The sequence below is a fragment of the Dipodomys spectabilis genome, unplaced genomic scaffold (genome assembly GCF_019054845.1).
Source record: "Dipodomys spectabilis isolate Male_0828 unplaced genomic scaffold, ASM1905484v1 ptg000002l, whole genome shotgun sequence".
NCBI classification, from domain to species: domain Eukaryota; kingdom Metazoa; phylum Chordata; class Mammalia; order Rodentia; family Heteromyidae; genus Dipodomys; species Dipodomys spectabilis.
The window spans coordinates 38,349,258-38,364,440 of record NW_024870679.1 but is presented as its reverse complement, the minus strand read 5'-3'; the positions used below and the strand labels follow the sequence as shown (position 1 = coordinate 38,364,440).

The 15,183-nt window shown below is 39.3% G+C and overlaps 1 protein-coding gene across 1 annotated transcript in view; it reads left to right on the top strand.

Moving 5' to 3' along the window:
• Cachd1 (cache domain containing 1) overlaps window positions 1-15,183 on the top strand; it is a 226,216-nt gene that overhangs the window by 98,660 nt on the left and 112,373 nt on the right. Inside the window, exon 3 of the mRNA XM_042685056.1 lies at window positions 14,937-15,085. Coding sequence (XP_042540990.1) covers window positions 14,937-15,085 — 149 coding nt within the window. The remainder of the gene's footprint in view (window positions 1-14,936; window positions 15,086-15,183) is intronic.

The window sequence follows — 15,183 nt, the reverse complement described above, 5'->3', positions numbered from 1 at the left end:
TTATAGAATCCTAATAAATGGTGAATTGATACAGGAATTGTATTGATAAATCCTTTGTGGCATGTTGGAAAGATTATTTGGCATGATCATTTGTTTTCATTTAATGAGTTAATTCAAATCTTTACTACAGCTTTGTGGTAGAAATACAACTTTGCTTTGTTGTTGTTTTAGAGTTGAGGAAATTAAGCCTTTGAAAGCTCAGCTCTCCAAAATCATATTGAATTAGGGGATAAGATGAGGGTTTTAGCTACAAGGGTCTGCCTCTAAAAATCTTCTGTCTGTGTGCTGTATACATTTTCAGTTTTTAAAAACTGAAATAGGTGGTTTATCCTCTCCTGAGTGTCTTATACATCAACTAATGTAAGATAAATAATATGTCTAAACATTCTAAGTAGTGTGATGAAACTTAGCTGCCAAATGAGGAAAAGATGGTGTTTAAATGCTCAGTTACCAAGAGTGCAACCATGGTGGTGTCTTCCACATTGCTGGTCACAAACCAGCTTATAAATCACAGGATACACTGGAGTCTTAGACGTCCCATATACTACTGATGGGTTATCCTGCATGAACATAAACAAGATATAAACAAGAGTGAAGTCTCTGATGACATTTTTGTCTTTCTGAGCAATTCGTCATCATTGCATTATTAACATAACCTTAAGACAGTTGGTTATAATATCTGTCATTGTGGAATTTCTATGGGGCTATTGGGGTTTCATTTTGTTTTTTAAATAAGTATCCCCTAAAAGAGAACCCTTAGCTAATTGGGTGAGTGAAGAATTACAGCTGTTGGCTAGAAGAAGGTGGGATTAAAATATAGTGGAATGGAATATACTTCCTTTCTGTTGCACCGTAGTATTTGGATAGACTCTGACTTTCTCAGTGAGTGACTGTGGTTGGCAAAGATTTTTGTTAGCAGTTTCCTAGGAGGATGTGGTAGCCTGTAGATTGGCTCAGGAGTCCCAGATTTCTCTCCCTATTACATGTCTGAAAATAACCAGGGATTCTTGAGGGGTACTGCTCAGCCAGCATCAGAGGAGAAAATAAGACATTCATACAAAGTACTGACAGCTCCCCATCTCACTATTAATGAGATTGGAATGTGTCAGCTTTAGCAACCTTGTGTATGTTTTAAGGAAAACCTAGATGAAGCCTTTGTTCTTTCGTCTTGTATATATTTGAAAGTTAAAAAATATGTGTGTATGCATGATAAAAGCTGAAATTCCAGTCCTAAATATAGACTGGCTAGGTTCAGCGATACAAACTGCACATTGGCCAGTGAATGTGTCTGGTGTTGAGATAAACTTAGATAATCCTGCTTGTACACACTCACACACATGCTTGCTCAGTTTATACAAGGTTCTCTACTTGGACACAAAAAAAGCACTATATATCATGACTATATCTACAGTCTTTGGATGCACAGTATTTATTTTTTATGTTCATATAAATATATGAACTCTTCTAGGGAAGAGTGTCTGGAATTGAACCCAGCCCCACACACCTGCTAAGCATATGTTCTACTAATGAGCCACACTCCCTGGGCCCTGTATATACCACTATAGGAAATGGATTCTTTGTAGGCCCCAACTGCTACCAATGCACACTTACTAAGGGTTGAAAAGTCTGATTAAAGATATGTGTTGTTGTTTGGCCGAGACCTAAGCTAGTGCACTTCCTTATTCCTTGGTTTTCATTCTTTGTGTTCCCATTCTTTCTAACGAAGCAAATAAAGAGGTTCTTGCTGTTTCTCAGGTAGTACAGGGGAGTGGGTGTTGCTGGCAGGCACAGCTGGTGGGAGAGGCTGCAGCCTGGAGAGAGAGGAGGGTGGAGCCTTCAGGGCCGGGCCAGAAAAGCTCCCATTAAGGCCCAGTGCCTCTCTCCTTACTAAGGCTGAAACTTCCCTTCTACCATCCAAAAGACCTAAGCCTTCAGCAAAACAGACCCTCAAAACAAACCAGGGCTTAGCTGTTTATTCAAATACTCGAAGCTCCATTTAACTAGACGAGCATACATAGATGGAGTTGAAGTCTTCATTCTGAAAGCCAGGAAGATGACTCTTGTTATGGGAAACATTCCACTAAAACTGGTAACAAGTCCATTGTCACACTCAATTCTGGTAGCTCCACTGTTGACTAGTTATCAGGGAATGCTCATGCTTCTCCAACCTACCCACCTTTTACTCCTCATTCTACCCCCACCCTGCCTCACAGCAAACTTCTGTGCCTTCTAGAAAACGAAAAGAACCACAAAATAACTCAATCCTCCACCCAAACTTGCTGCTTCTAGAAAAGTAAAATGACCTCAAATCAACTATACCCACAGAACGCATCAACAGAAACTTGGCTCAGAATGTATTTTAAAACCTGGGGAGCAACTTAAGAGCAAGAACCATTCCATCCCTAATTTATTCCTTGGTGCAGTAGGAAATATTTCAGTAATGATGTGCAAGATTTAATTACTGCTAATATCAGGAACCCTTGAGGTGGCTAAATATTTTGAAATGACGGACCCATAAACTGACATATGATATGGTAAAACTGGAATGTTCCCAAGAACTATAGCTTTGTTTTAGTATTAGAAGCCACAGCAGGCAGGCATCATATTAAGAATCACTGTTACTGGGCGTTTGTGCTGGTGTTCAGCAGCCTTCAGCCCTTTTGTATGCTGCAAGATAGATTCATTGATACCCATGTCAGGCCCTCTCTGTCCCAGCCTCTAGAGGAGGGTGTGAGCAGGGAATGCTCTAGGACCAGCAGTCCATAGAGAACAGACTGGCCCTGGTTCTTCTGTTTGCAGTCTACCCTGTCATCAGTTCTAGGATGAGAAGATCTTCCTAAAATCCAACTGTGAGTTAAGAGAGTGATACTAGATGTAGTTGGCGAGAGAACACACAGACAGTTCAGGGAAGGATATAATAAAATTGTTGTGGTTCAGGCAAATGTCCTCATGCCTTTGGTTTGGAATCCACATGGGAAACATTTCTTTTTGTTGTTGATTCTAGTAAGTCTTAATAGCAGACGATGCATCTCCTGCCAATTCAACATTTGTGCCTCATCTAAGTGGGGTGGGAGGTATTGTTGTTGGCTTAAAAAAACACACACATACACAAAACTCTTCTTCCCCTAATATCTCAACTTTTACCTCTGAATCAGCACTTGTAACTATCTGCCTTCCCAGTAAAGCTTCCTATATGTCAGGAGATGTTTTGTAACTGCTCAAATGTCTTAAAGCCTAGAATGATCTTTTCTCTATGGAAAGAAAAAAAGCACATTACCAGCTGACTTCATTATTCAAAGGTAGTGCCAGGTAGGAGAACCTCTTGCAGTGTAAACCTCTTATAGTGGCTACAATATATGAATGACTTCAATAATGTGGATATTTAAGACCAGTCTTAAGCTGCTGAAGAAATCATTTCATACTAATGTTCTGTCTTTAGTTTTAAAAGGTACTCCATATTATGAACGTACATCTCTTGGAATATGGAAATACATTGTGCATGAGGCTGTCTTGCCCTTGTTTACCTTTTTGTGACTTGGATCTTGGAGAGATCTTACACTGTAAGATCTCTGTTACCATGGAAGCCATGGAACAATGAAATACTATAATGGTAGGGCCTTATATTCTCTTGAAAGGACTAAATCAAGTTAAATTATTAGGAAAGGTAGACTGAAAACATTTCAATTTAAAAATATAATTTAGAGCAGGTCCTTAAGGTTGTTGTCCAATGAAAGAGTAAAGAAATATTCTGTGGACACCAGGTTTCCTTGTCAGAGTTCTTGTTCTGCTCCATTGCTAAGCAAATGGACACTTGTTGGCCAAGTGTTTGATCAGTGTGTTCTCAAGTGCGTTCATGAAGATCACTAAAATGTTCTAGGTCATGTTTCATCCTTCATTTATACAACACATATTTTCCCAGGTGTCCCTCACTGTCGAGCCCTGACCCTAGTTGGTGAGAAGGTTCCTGGTAAGACAGGATTTGCACTGAGTCTTGGGAAAGTACTCTAGCCTGGAGTAAAATTTAGGGTTCCCAGAATACTCCCAAACTATACACAGTACCCATTCATGTGGTGGTTCTTCTTTTACTTGAAATGGTTTTTATGTTACGCTCAGTGTTTCTAAGTTATTCCCAGATAGATGTACTCTAAATAAAGGTTTTACCTAGTGGAAGTAAGGAAATTGGGTTTGTTTTCCTTTTCCACAGTTACTGTGTCTTTCATAGGTAATTCTAAGTTCACAGATCCATGGTATTTTCTCCCTTTGTCCATGGTTTAATATCCTCTACAAACTGATCGCAGAGGTTATGAAGGAAACATTAGAGATTCTAGTATATACTGTAGTTCCTGCTCTCTCCCCCACTTCTCACTTCTCTAGAGTTTTTCTAAGGCCAGGATGAGGCAGAGTCTTTTTCCTTGTGATAGGAGCAGGCTGTAAACTTTCAAGGCCTGATCACTTGCTTAGATCAGATTTAATGGAGCTAGGGGGTCTCCTATTACAGAGTGAAGTGAGGAGAAGGGCTGATCCCTACCCTTCCCCATTGTACCCTTTTGTTATGATCTGGTCGTTAAGGGAAGAGTGGGGTGAAAAGCAGGACAAGCCCTTGAGTTGATAACCTTGGCTTTAGGAGGCTTGGGTGTTCATCATTATGACTGTTGCAAACCTAACACAGATTGCTGGCCAAAGCAAACCCATCATAATCTTTCAGGCAACTCTTAGGTTGTGCTTCCAGGGACACTGCTCCAGCCTCCTCTGGTTCTCTGGCATGTCAGCACTTGCCTTCTGTTTTTTCCATTGTAGTCTGCCCTGCTCAGCCCAGGGCCCCACCTCTCACAGGATCTGAGTATTTGACCCTGGAGCCCAGCAGCCTTGCACATAAATCTTCTCAGTCCATCTGTAGATCATCTGTCAGCAGCTGCTCTGTTTCTCTCTTGGATGGGCTATTATCACACATGTGTCTGACAACTCTGAAGCCTCCATGGGCCTCTGGAAAGTCAGAGTGGCCCTATTCCATTATTTGGTCTTAATCTGTCTTGTCCTATATCACACCTGCCACAGCTAGGCTTTGCTCTATTGAGTAATTTCATTGAGGCCCAAACTGGTAGTAATGAACAACCATATCATGACTATGACTAGTTTCAGCCTATTTTCTGCAACTATAATACAAGACCACAGATTGTATAATTTTTAAACAACAGGAGGGCATTTAGCTCTTCAAAGTCTGAGAGCACTGGCATCTGGTAAGGGCCTTCTGCATGATGTGTCATAACATGGAGAAGGGAAAATGATCATAAGTAACCCCCAAGATGATAATATTAGGAACAGAGATTTAGGAGGTGATTAGGTTTAGAAGCGATGGTGATTGTTACAACACTGCTGATGGGGGTGGGGGTAATGTTTTTACAAAAAGAGAGAGAGGTACCCTCTACCATGCGAAAAATTGGAAAGATGACTAGCAGCCAGCTAGGAAAATGATCTCAACCAACACTGAATCTGATGACTGTCTTCATTTTGAGTTTTCTAGCTTACAAAAATGGGTACTTTATTGATTAGACCAACCAGCATATATTTGGTTATAACAGCTAAGGCTGATAAGATAGCAAAACTTGCTCCAGAGTAACTTATTCTCCTTAACATGTTAAGTCAAGGCAGGGAAGTAGACAGATTCTACACTTTCTGATTAGAAGGAACCTGATGTGAGCAAATAAATTATCTGCCTTTTTCTATACTGAAAACTTTTCCAATATGGCAAAAGATTTTGAGAAAGACAAATACATATATTAATCAATGCCTTTAAATCCATAATGGTAGGCATCATATTAAATAAAAGGACAGTGTGGTAGTTCCAGAACATGGATTGAATCAAATTATTCTGTTTATCTGCTGGTGATCTTGGGTAAGTTAATTGATTGGAGCCATCTATGGAAAAACAACAACAACCTATATGGTTGCTGTACACCAGTGGCTCATACCTGTAATACTAGCTACTTAGGAGGCTGAGATCTGAAGATCTCTGGTCAGGAAAGTCTTGTCTCCAGTTAACTGTTAAAAGCTAGAAGTGGAGCTGTGGCTTGAGAGGTAAAGTAGTAACCTTGAACAACAAAGCTCAGAGAGAGCACCCAGGGTCTGAGTTCAAGCCCCAGGACTGGCACAAAATAAATAAATTGGTTACTCAGTCTATTGTGAGGATTAAAAGACGTCAGGAAAGATCTCACTTTATGTATAGAGTAACCAATCAATTACATCATCTAGGGCTGATTATTGTCATGCTTTTGTTTTGTTGGGGTAAATGGGGTCCTTAACAGAAAAGGTCAATAATGTGAACCAGGATGTGAATGGAGCATATAGTGAATTCCAGGAAATTTTGGAAAGAGAAAGCCAGTAAAGGATTTAGAGAAGATGGAATTTGGCTAGAATCAGAAGAATAAGCAGAATTTAGATAATTTGATCCGAGCAAGTACACACACACACACACACACACACACACACACACACACACACACAGACACACACACACAGACACACACAGAGACAGACACATACACAAAACACACAGTCACACACACACCACACTGAAGGAGTTTATAGCAGATAGGGTACTGAGCTGTAGATTAGGAGAAATGGAGCTGTTTTCTGCTTACATGAGCTTGGAAAACACCTGCACATTGATTTGCAGGTCAGAAGAATAAGCAGAATTTAGATAATTTGATCCAAGCAAGTACACACACACACACACACACACACACACACACACACACACACACACACACACACACACACACACACACACACACACACACACACACACACACACACACACACACACACACACACACACACACACACACACACACACACACACACACACACACACACCACACCGAGGGAGTTTATAGCAGATAGGGAACTGAGCTGTAGATTAGGAGAAATGGAGCTGTTTTCTACTTACATGAGCTTGGAAAACACCTGCACATTGATTTGCAGGTCAGAGAATACCTGTTTTTCTTAGCTCCTGGGGTTGTTATACAATGCAAATAAGACAACTAATATAAAAATGCAGGGAAAGTGGTGGAGTGCTGCGCAAGGATAATGACTAGATTCTAAAGTTTAGAAAGAATCCCAAAGAATATGAGCTGCTGCAAACTTTCAATTATCTACCCTGCACACCACAGTGCTACAGCATTCTCCTGGCAGCTAGAGGAAGGCAACAGGCCACTGCTAACATATTCATCCTGACTGCATTGGCCTTTCACCTTTCTCTAAGCACCAAGAATATTCTTCCATCCTTCATTCCTGAGCCAATTCATTAAATTCCTCAATCGATAACAGCAACCACAATAATAATGACTAGCAGTGACTACAGTACAATAACCTCCACCACTATTTATTTGGTGCCTTACGTCCATTTGACATTCTCTCAAATACCTTATAAATCTTACCCTACTTGGTCTTCAAACAATATCAAGAAGCAGGTAGTATTTTCACATTAGAGGTAATTAAGTTGAAGCTTGGAGAAAACTTTGGTCTCCTTTAGCTAGTAAATCATAGAGCTAGAGTTAGCTCAAGAATTTGTTTGTTCTCAAAGGCTAACCCACTATGCCATCTTGTTGTTAATCAAGGAAAAAATGTATTTCCCCCAGATCTTGTATCTCATGTAGAATTAACCATGAGGATATGTTAAATGAATCAGATGATTAATATTCAAGTAGTTCTGGTCCTTTCACTTCAAGGTCTTTTGCTGAAGACTCTAGACCCACCGTGTTTCTCTCACCATCACGTGTACTTTCCAGTGCAGACACTGGGCTATAGCAATAAGAATAATCCCCTGGTCTTATTCTTAGCTTTGTGTACTCATTGTTTCAATTGAACTCACAAGCAGCCCTCTAAGAGGTATTATTCTGACTTTATTCATAAAGAAATCAATGCTAAGAATAGTCAAGGAATCTGACCAAATTCCTAGCAAATAAATAGTCTAGCTGGAATATTACAGCTATTGCTAGTTAAAAAAAAAAAAAGAAAAGAATAAAAAAGACTTGAAGTACTTAATCCTGGATACTGTGTACAAAAGGAAACAATGGGAATGTTTTCTAACATGAAGAACCTTGGAACACAATTGTGTGCTGTATGGTTCAGAGATGCTAAATATTTGCACTAGGCTTATTCTTAAAAATATTGTGTCAGAGACATTTAAATAACTACATCCTCTAATTGGTGACAAAACAGAAGGAAAGGTTTATTCTTGAGTCATAAGCCTGGAGTGGAAGAAGGGAGGTATCAGATATTAAATTCTTATCACGGCACAAAGGTTTTTGAATGTCAAATGTTAAACTCTTCTACATTCAATATGAATTTTACTAGGAATCTTCAGTCCCCGAAGGGACATTTCCTGTCTGTGCCTGTCAGCTTCATTGCTGTGTTTTTTAAATAAAGCTTTCCCTCACAGTAAAACTCCTTCTGGCCCTTCCTTTTAGGGAGCGGACATAAATACAATGTATACTAGACCTTTGCATTTTTGTTTTCTTTTACCTTTTTCTAGCCCCCAATCTTCAGAAGTATAAAGCTAAGGTAAAAAGAGCATTTTAAAAGGGGGGCTCTTGGGATCCATGCAAATGACAGACATTTCTATGGGAAAATTATGAGAGAGGAAATTCAGCAAGGAAGAAATTTATTGATGTGATGAAACATTGTCACTGGAGATGATGACAAATTAGAAACTGTTCCCATGGGGACCACACACTACCTACTGATCATTTGACCCATGGCTGGATGTTGGCTAGTCTAAGAATTGACCCAAAAGATGACAAGATGGTTTTAGTCCTGTGTCTCATCAGCATTCAGAAACCCCTTAGGGGAGGAAAGGAAAAGGATAAAGAAGGATAAAAGATGAAAGCTGAGCTATAGAAAGAAAAATGTTTTTAATTACACTGAGGAGGATTGTGGGTCCACCTGTAGCTTTTTTGTTGAGAGTGTCCTTTGTTTATTCTTGTCTGCAGGGATCATGGCAGGATACAGAACCAGAGCTGGCCTGACCTTTTGGAAAGTTCCACGGTGCTTAGCTAGTCCTCTTTAGTTTAACAGATACATTCAGCTTAAGTCTCTCTGTGGGCTATCTTTATTCTAAGACATTCTGTTATACTTGCCCAGCAACCTGGGGTTGGTTAGCATGCTAAAACAGATTGATTTTCCTGGGAGGATGGAATATGTCCCACAGTGTAGCATGAAGTGAGGTTTCTATAGTGAATCACCAGAAAGGGGTCTAGAGAGAAAAGCGCACTTATTGGGCGTTAAGACACCTTTAAGCTCCGTTTGCCTCTGTTTCTTTCATGGAAAAGGGGAATAATGGTAGGTGCTGGTGGCTCATGCCTGTAATCCTAGCTACTCAGAAGACTGAGATCTGAAGACCATGGTTCAAAGCCAGCCAGGGCAGAAATGTCAGTGCAACTTATCTCCAATTAATTAGCAAAGGGCTGGAAGTGGAGCTGTGGCTCAAATGGTAGAATGCCAGTCTTGGACAGAAAAAGCTAAGGGGAACAAGATCTTGAGTTCAATCCTTGTTAGTGTGAACAACAACAACAACAAAGGAAAATGGAATTACAATTTCTTCTTACTCCTCAGTGATGACAGACCAATCTCTTTGATGACAGACCAATCTCTTACAATATAAATTCTGAGGAAAACACTGATTTCTGAAATTCACTCCTTACAGAAGGGGGATAAAAATTCCCTCTGTTCCAAACTTTTGAAGATGCTCGAGTCATCAGAACAATTGACCTTATTTGATGTAAATTACAGTGAAAGCAGCCAGGTACTATTTAAGAGGCATTGTTTTGTGGACTTCGTTTTAGTCTTGGATGATTCATTTTTTTCCCTGTTGATGGTAGAACACATCAATTCTAAACTTTCAAGTGAAGTCACATTTTTAAAGCTTAATTCTTTGCATAAAGAGACTTCATGGCTTGTGGTATCCTGCCAAGAATCTCACAGCAATAATCAAAAAGGATTTGTACTTCTATAAGCTCTGTTGTGACATAGAGCCTATGTTTTCTTTTAAGGTTCAAGGTTGGACCTCTACCACCCGAGCCACACCAACTATTGGGTGGTTAATTGGAGATAAGAGTCTCCCAGGCTTTCCTGCTTGGGCTGACTTAGAACTGTGATTCTCAGATTTCAGCCTCCGTAGTAACTAGGATTATACATGTGAGCCACTGGTGCCTGGCTAGCAATTTAAAAATAAATAAATAAATAATTTTTTTAAAAGAAAAGGTCTTACTGTGTTGCCCAGGTTGGGTTAAACTCACAAGTTCAAACAGTCCTCAGTCTTCATGACTCAGCTTTCTATGAACTTGGAATTATAGGCATATTCAACATACCCAGCTATAGGTTTCTTTAAAGGATTAAATTGTTATATATATGTAAGATGCTTAGGAAATACAGCCTCCAACAAATGGTTGGTTTCTTTTTTCCCTTTTGAATGAGGCGAGGTAAGGGTGTCACTGCACGGAAGACTAAGGGCTCTGAATGAGAGGTGGAGGGAGCCTGCGCATGGAGACCTTTTGCTAAGGGTGTACCTGGACTTTATCTCCATTGATGAGGAGTGTAGCCTGGACTGTAACTCTGTGATAGAGTGTGCTCAGCATTCACAAGAGGTCAATCCCCAACATCAGGTGAAGAATGGTAGAGAAAAATGTAGTTTGAGGCTGACCCAAACTAGAAAGCCAAAGGCAGGTATGTCCTGGTGCATACCCAGCACAGAGCCAAGGGACTTCTAACATTCTGCTCTGTATTGTGTTCATTATGTTTCTACTAAAAGTTCAACCTGTGAGATTCTCCATATTGTCATCTTTCAAGTCTCCATTGCAGCTTCTTGAGGTTTGGTTTGTCTGGCTTTATAGGCAAGACAGTCTTGAGATGAGTTATTTGACTTTTTCACTGATTTTATAGCTTGAAGCTAATCACTTAACTTCATTGACATAAAATAAAGATAACTCTACTGGTTGGGTAAGTACCTCTGTGTGGCACCTATCAAAATTTTCTGATGAACCCTGAAGTCTCTTTGCATTCACTTTATAGTTCACATGTACTGTGGCTCATTTGATAATAGTGATGCCATGTCTGTACTTAAGCAGCTTTTTGTAACTTTGCTTCATTATGTTAATTCTTAGGATGGATCAATCTTTCCTTAGGTATTTTCACATACATAACCAACTACTCAACACATAATGACATAAACAACTATTTTTTTTAAGCTAGGGATTCTGTAGGTCAAGACAGGCCCAGCAAGGATGATGTCTTCGGAGATATCAGGGGAAATTCGGGGGCCCTCATCAGAAGAGACTCAAAGGGTTAATATTATCTGGAAGTTTTTTGACTCGTAGAGAATCTGGGCTGAGGTGATCTGAAAATTCAGGGATGCAAATCAAACACATTCCATGATCTCTCCCTGTGTCTTGGACTTCTAGCATGGTACCTGAGAGCTAGCATTAGGGTAAGCCTTCCAAGAAAGACTGGTAGATGTCACATTACTTTTTATGACCCACCTTAGAAGGTATAGTCTTGTATACTCTTCTGGTGGAAGCCTGCATGAGTCCACACAGACTCCATGCACATCCCATCTTTCAATGCAGAGTCATGTTAAAGTACTTCAAATTTTTTAATTAAAAAAATCCCATATTGGAATTATGGCTCCATCTTGGGATATGTTAGAACCTCTAACTTTTGCTTGTAACAGAACAGGTCATATAGCCTTTAGTATAACTACTTAACACTGCCATAGTATGGTGAACATAGCTATCAGGAATCAGTATAGAGAAGTTGGGTGCCGGTAGCTCACTCCTGTAATCTTAGCTACTTAGGAGGCTGAGATCTGAGGATCATAGTTCAAAGCCAGCCTGGGCAGGAAAGTCTGTGGGACTCTTATCTCCAATTAACCACCAGAAAACTGGAAGCAGCTTTGTGGCTCAAGTGGTGGAATGTTCACCATGAACTGAAGAGCTCAGGTACAGTGCCCAGGCCCAGAGTTCAAGCCCCATGATGAAGGAGGAGGAGGAGGAGGAGGAAGAGGAGAATAATCAGTATAGCAGTTCTTCAAAAGACTAAAAATAGACCTTCCTTACCTATCCATGCTACTCTCAGAAAGATACCTGCATATCCATGTTTAGGTGTATTACTGTTGATAATAGCCAAATAATAGAGTCAACCAGAATCCAAGGTGCCCAACAACAGATGAATGGATAAAGAAGACATCTTACTCACACATATACACCCCACATACACCAGAGTATTATGTAGCCATAAAGAAAAGTGAAATGTCATCTGCAGGAAAATGTATAATTGAGCAAGACCGAACGCAAAAAAAAAAAAGATTATGTATTTGCCCATATGTGAACACACACACACACACATGTCTAACCATATGTATAACAATACACACACACACACACAGAAACAATAGAATACAAATCTAACTAAGGAACTACTTAGGAGGAGAAGGGAAAAGGAAAGATAGTAGGTGAAAATTTTTGATATACAAAAGGAACTATATTTGAAAACAGCATAAAGAGCCTCAATGAAAGCTGGAAGAAGCTAAAAAAGAGAAACATTCTGTCAGTAAGTAGGTTATACTGGTGGGGTTGGGTTAACTAGGAAGGTCAGTCAGTATGGTCAGAGTAGACTCTATGTGTGAAAATAGAACAATGAAACCTATTGAAATTGTTTTGGGAAGGGGGAAGGGAAGGTAAAAGAACCATTGAGATTGGAATCTATTGTAAATATATGTGGATATATAACAATGAAATGAAATCCTTCCTCCCCTCATAACCAATGTAAGGTAAGAAAGAGGCACACACAGACACAGACAATGTGTTTGTTTGTGAAAGACAAGTGAGTGCAAGTTTCATGTCCATTTTAAAGTGAATTGGTGAAGATACTGTTTGGAAATTCACTTCTTGCTAGTATTCTTTATCTTCATCCTGGTGCAGTGTTTGTTCCCAAGTGATGTACTATGCTCTTGATATTTGTAGGTAGAAATTAATGATACTTATGTTGTAAGAAGTCAGAACCTCAAAAGAAAAGATATGGTCTATTTCATAATATAGCTTCAAGAAGTACAGGTTGTTGTATATTTAAAAAAATATATTCTAGGCTGGAGATATAGTTCAATCATGAAACACTTGCCAGGCATTCGGGGTTGAACTCAGGGTCTCATGCTCTTACTCAGCTTTCTTGCCTACGGCTGACACTCTACCACTTGACCAATGCCTCCAATCCACATTTTTGTTGGTTAATTGGAGATAGTCGTACAGATTCTCACAGACTTTTCTTCCTTACACAAGAACTGCAATCTTCTATCTCAGCCTCCTGAATAGCTAGGATTACAGGTATGAGCCACCAGTATGTGGGGAATTTGTGAATCATTAGAACAAAAGATAAGGTCTAAGACTCTCAGGAATGAATTTGGAGACTGGACAGTTAGTTCTTGGTTACAAGAAGTGACCTGTGCATTTAGGAGCATCTCTGGCCCTTTCCTGCCAACCTTTTGGTAATTTGCACCAAATTATGACAAAATTGTTATAATTCGGAAATGTCCCAGCTTGGAGTATGGAGATGCAGTGATCACTCCTGATTTAAATAGAGATTTGAGTTTTGTTGAATGGCAACTCCTTTGTACAACTACTTAAGGATAGTAAAAACATTTTTTAAAAACTGAGATTTGAAATTCAACTGGGTATATGTATTATTGCAATAACCCCAACAAAGAAAACATACATTTTTTCAAATAGTAAGAATTCTAGGCAGATTTGTGAATTTTCCCAGACATCTCCTGCATGTGATTTTTTTTTGAACCTTATATAATTGGTGTAATATTTTTTTAAGGAGACTTCAGAATTCTAGTTGTTAGTTGAGAATATCACCAGAATAGAATCAAGATAGAAAAATTGGCTTGAAAATAACAAATGGAGATAGTGTTATTTAACTTCATGTTTGTAGCCTGGAAGCTATTGGGTTGTATGAGCTGCATGACCCAGAGGAGATGATTAGTTCTCCTCCAGTGTACTGGTAATGAATAGCTCGGCAAAACCAATTAGCTATAATTCTATCAGTCATTTCATTTGGATAACATTTTGTTTAAGGGGAAGAAAAACAACACTGTTTTCCTTGGAGATCTGTAATTAAGCTGTGGTGTTTGATGGGAACAATGGAGGAAAAAGCAGTATGCTTACCAATTTGCTCCCATTATTCCCACATGAAAATGAATCATGATGAAATATTCTGTTCATAGCAGTGAAGAAAGACATTTTTCCATCTTAAAAGTGTAGCAGGCTACATCCAAATATATTTCTAACTATACATTTGGTTTTATATGGATATCTATGTTGTACATCTTGGGGGAATTGTCATTTTCATGGAAGATTGTGAAAAGTATCCCCGGGGGTTGCATCGTAGGAGGCAATAAATGTTACCTCCCTTCCTTCATCGAGTTCCCCTCCCCCTGTCACACACACCAAGAAAATCATATATGTGAGTGCAGAACCACAAGTGATAAAAATCTCTCTTTTTTTTCCTTGCAGTCACTTTTGCTCGATAACTCAAATGCCAACTGTCATGCTGACAATAATATCAGTTGTCTTTGTTAGCCTTTTCCCACAAGGCATTTTATGGATAGATGTCATTCTACTTGATTTTGGATCCGAGAAGTTCATACCATGCCATCATCTCTTATTACTGTCTAGGTTTTCCAGTGTGACATCTGGGCATTTTGCAAATTTTATCTCAACCCAGAAAGTGAAGGTGATTTGAGTGTAATTTTTGTGTTATCTGAAGTTGAATGCATGAAACTTTGGACACAGACAAGTTAATTAGCATAAGTACAGTGTTGGGTTTTTTTTTTTTTTTTTTGGACTTTGCATTTATTTATGTATTTGTTTTACTGCTGTCCACAGCTAGCCAAAAAAATCCGTGAGAAGTTCAACCGATACTTGGATGTGGTCAATCGGAATAAGCAAGTTGTGGAAGCATCATACACAGCCCATCTGACCTCCCCGCTAACTGCCATTCAAGACTGCTGCACCATTCCACCTTCCATGATGGAGTAAGACCATAGCATTCACTGCTTTCTTATTGGTCCTGGGAACTAAACTTAGACTTTCATATTCAAATATCTATGGTTGTTGATTACAAAATGTGTAG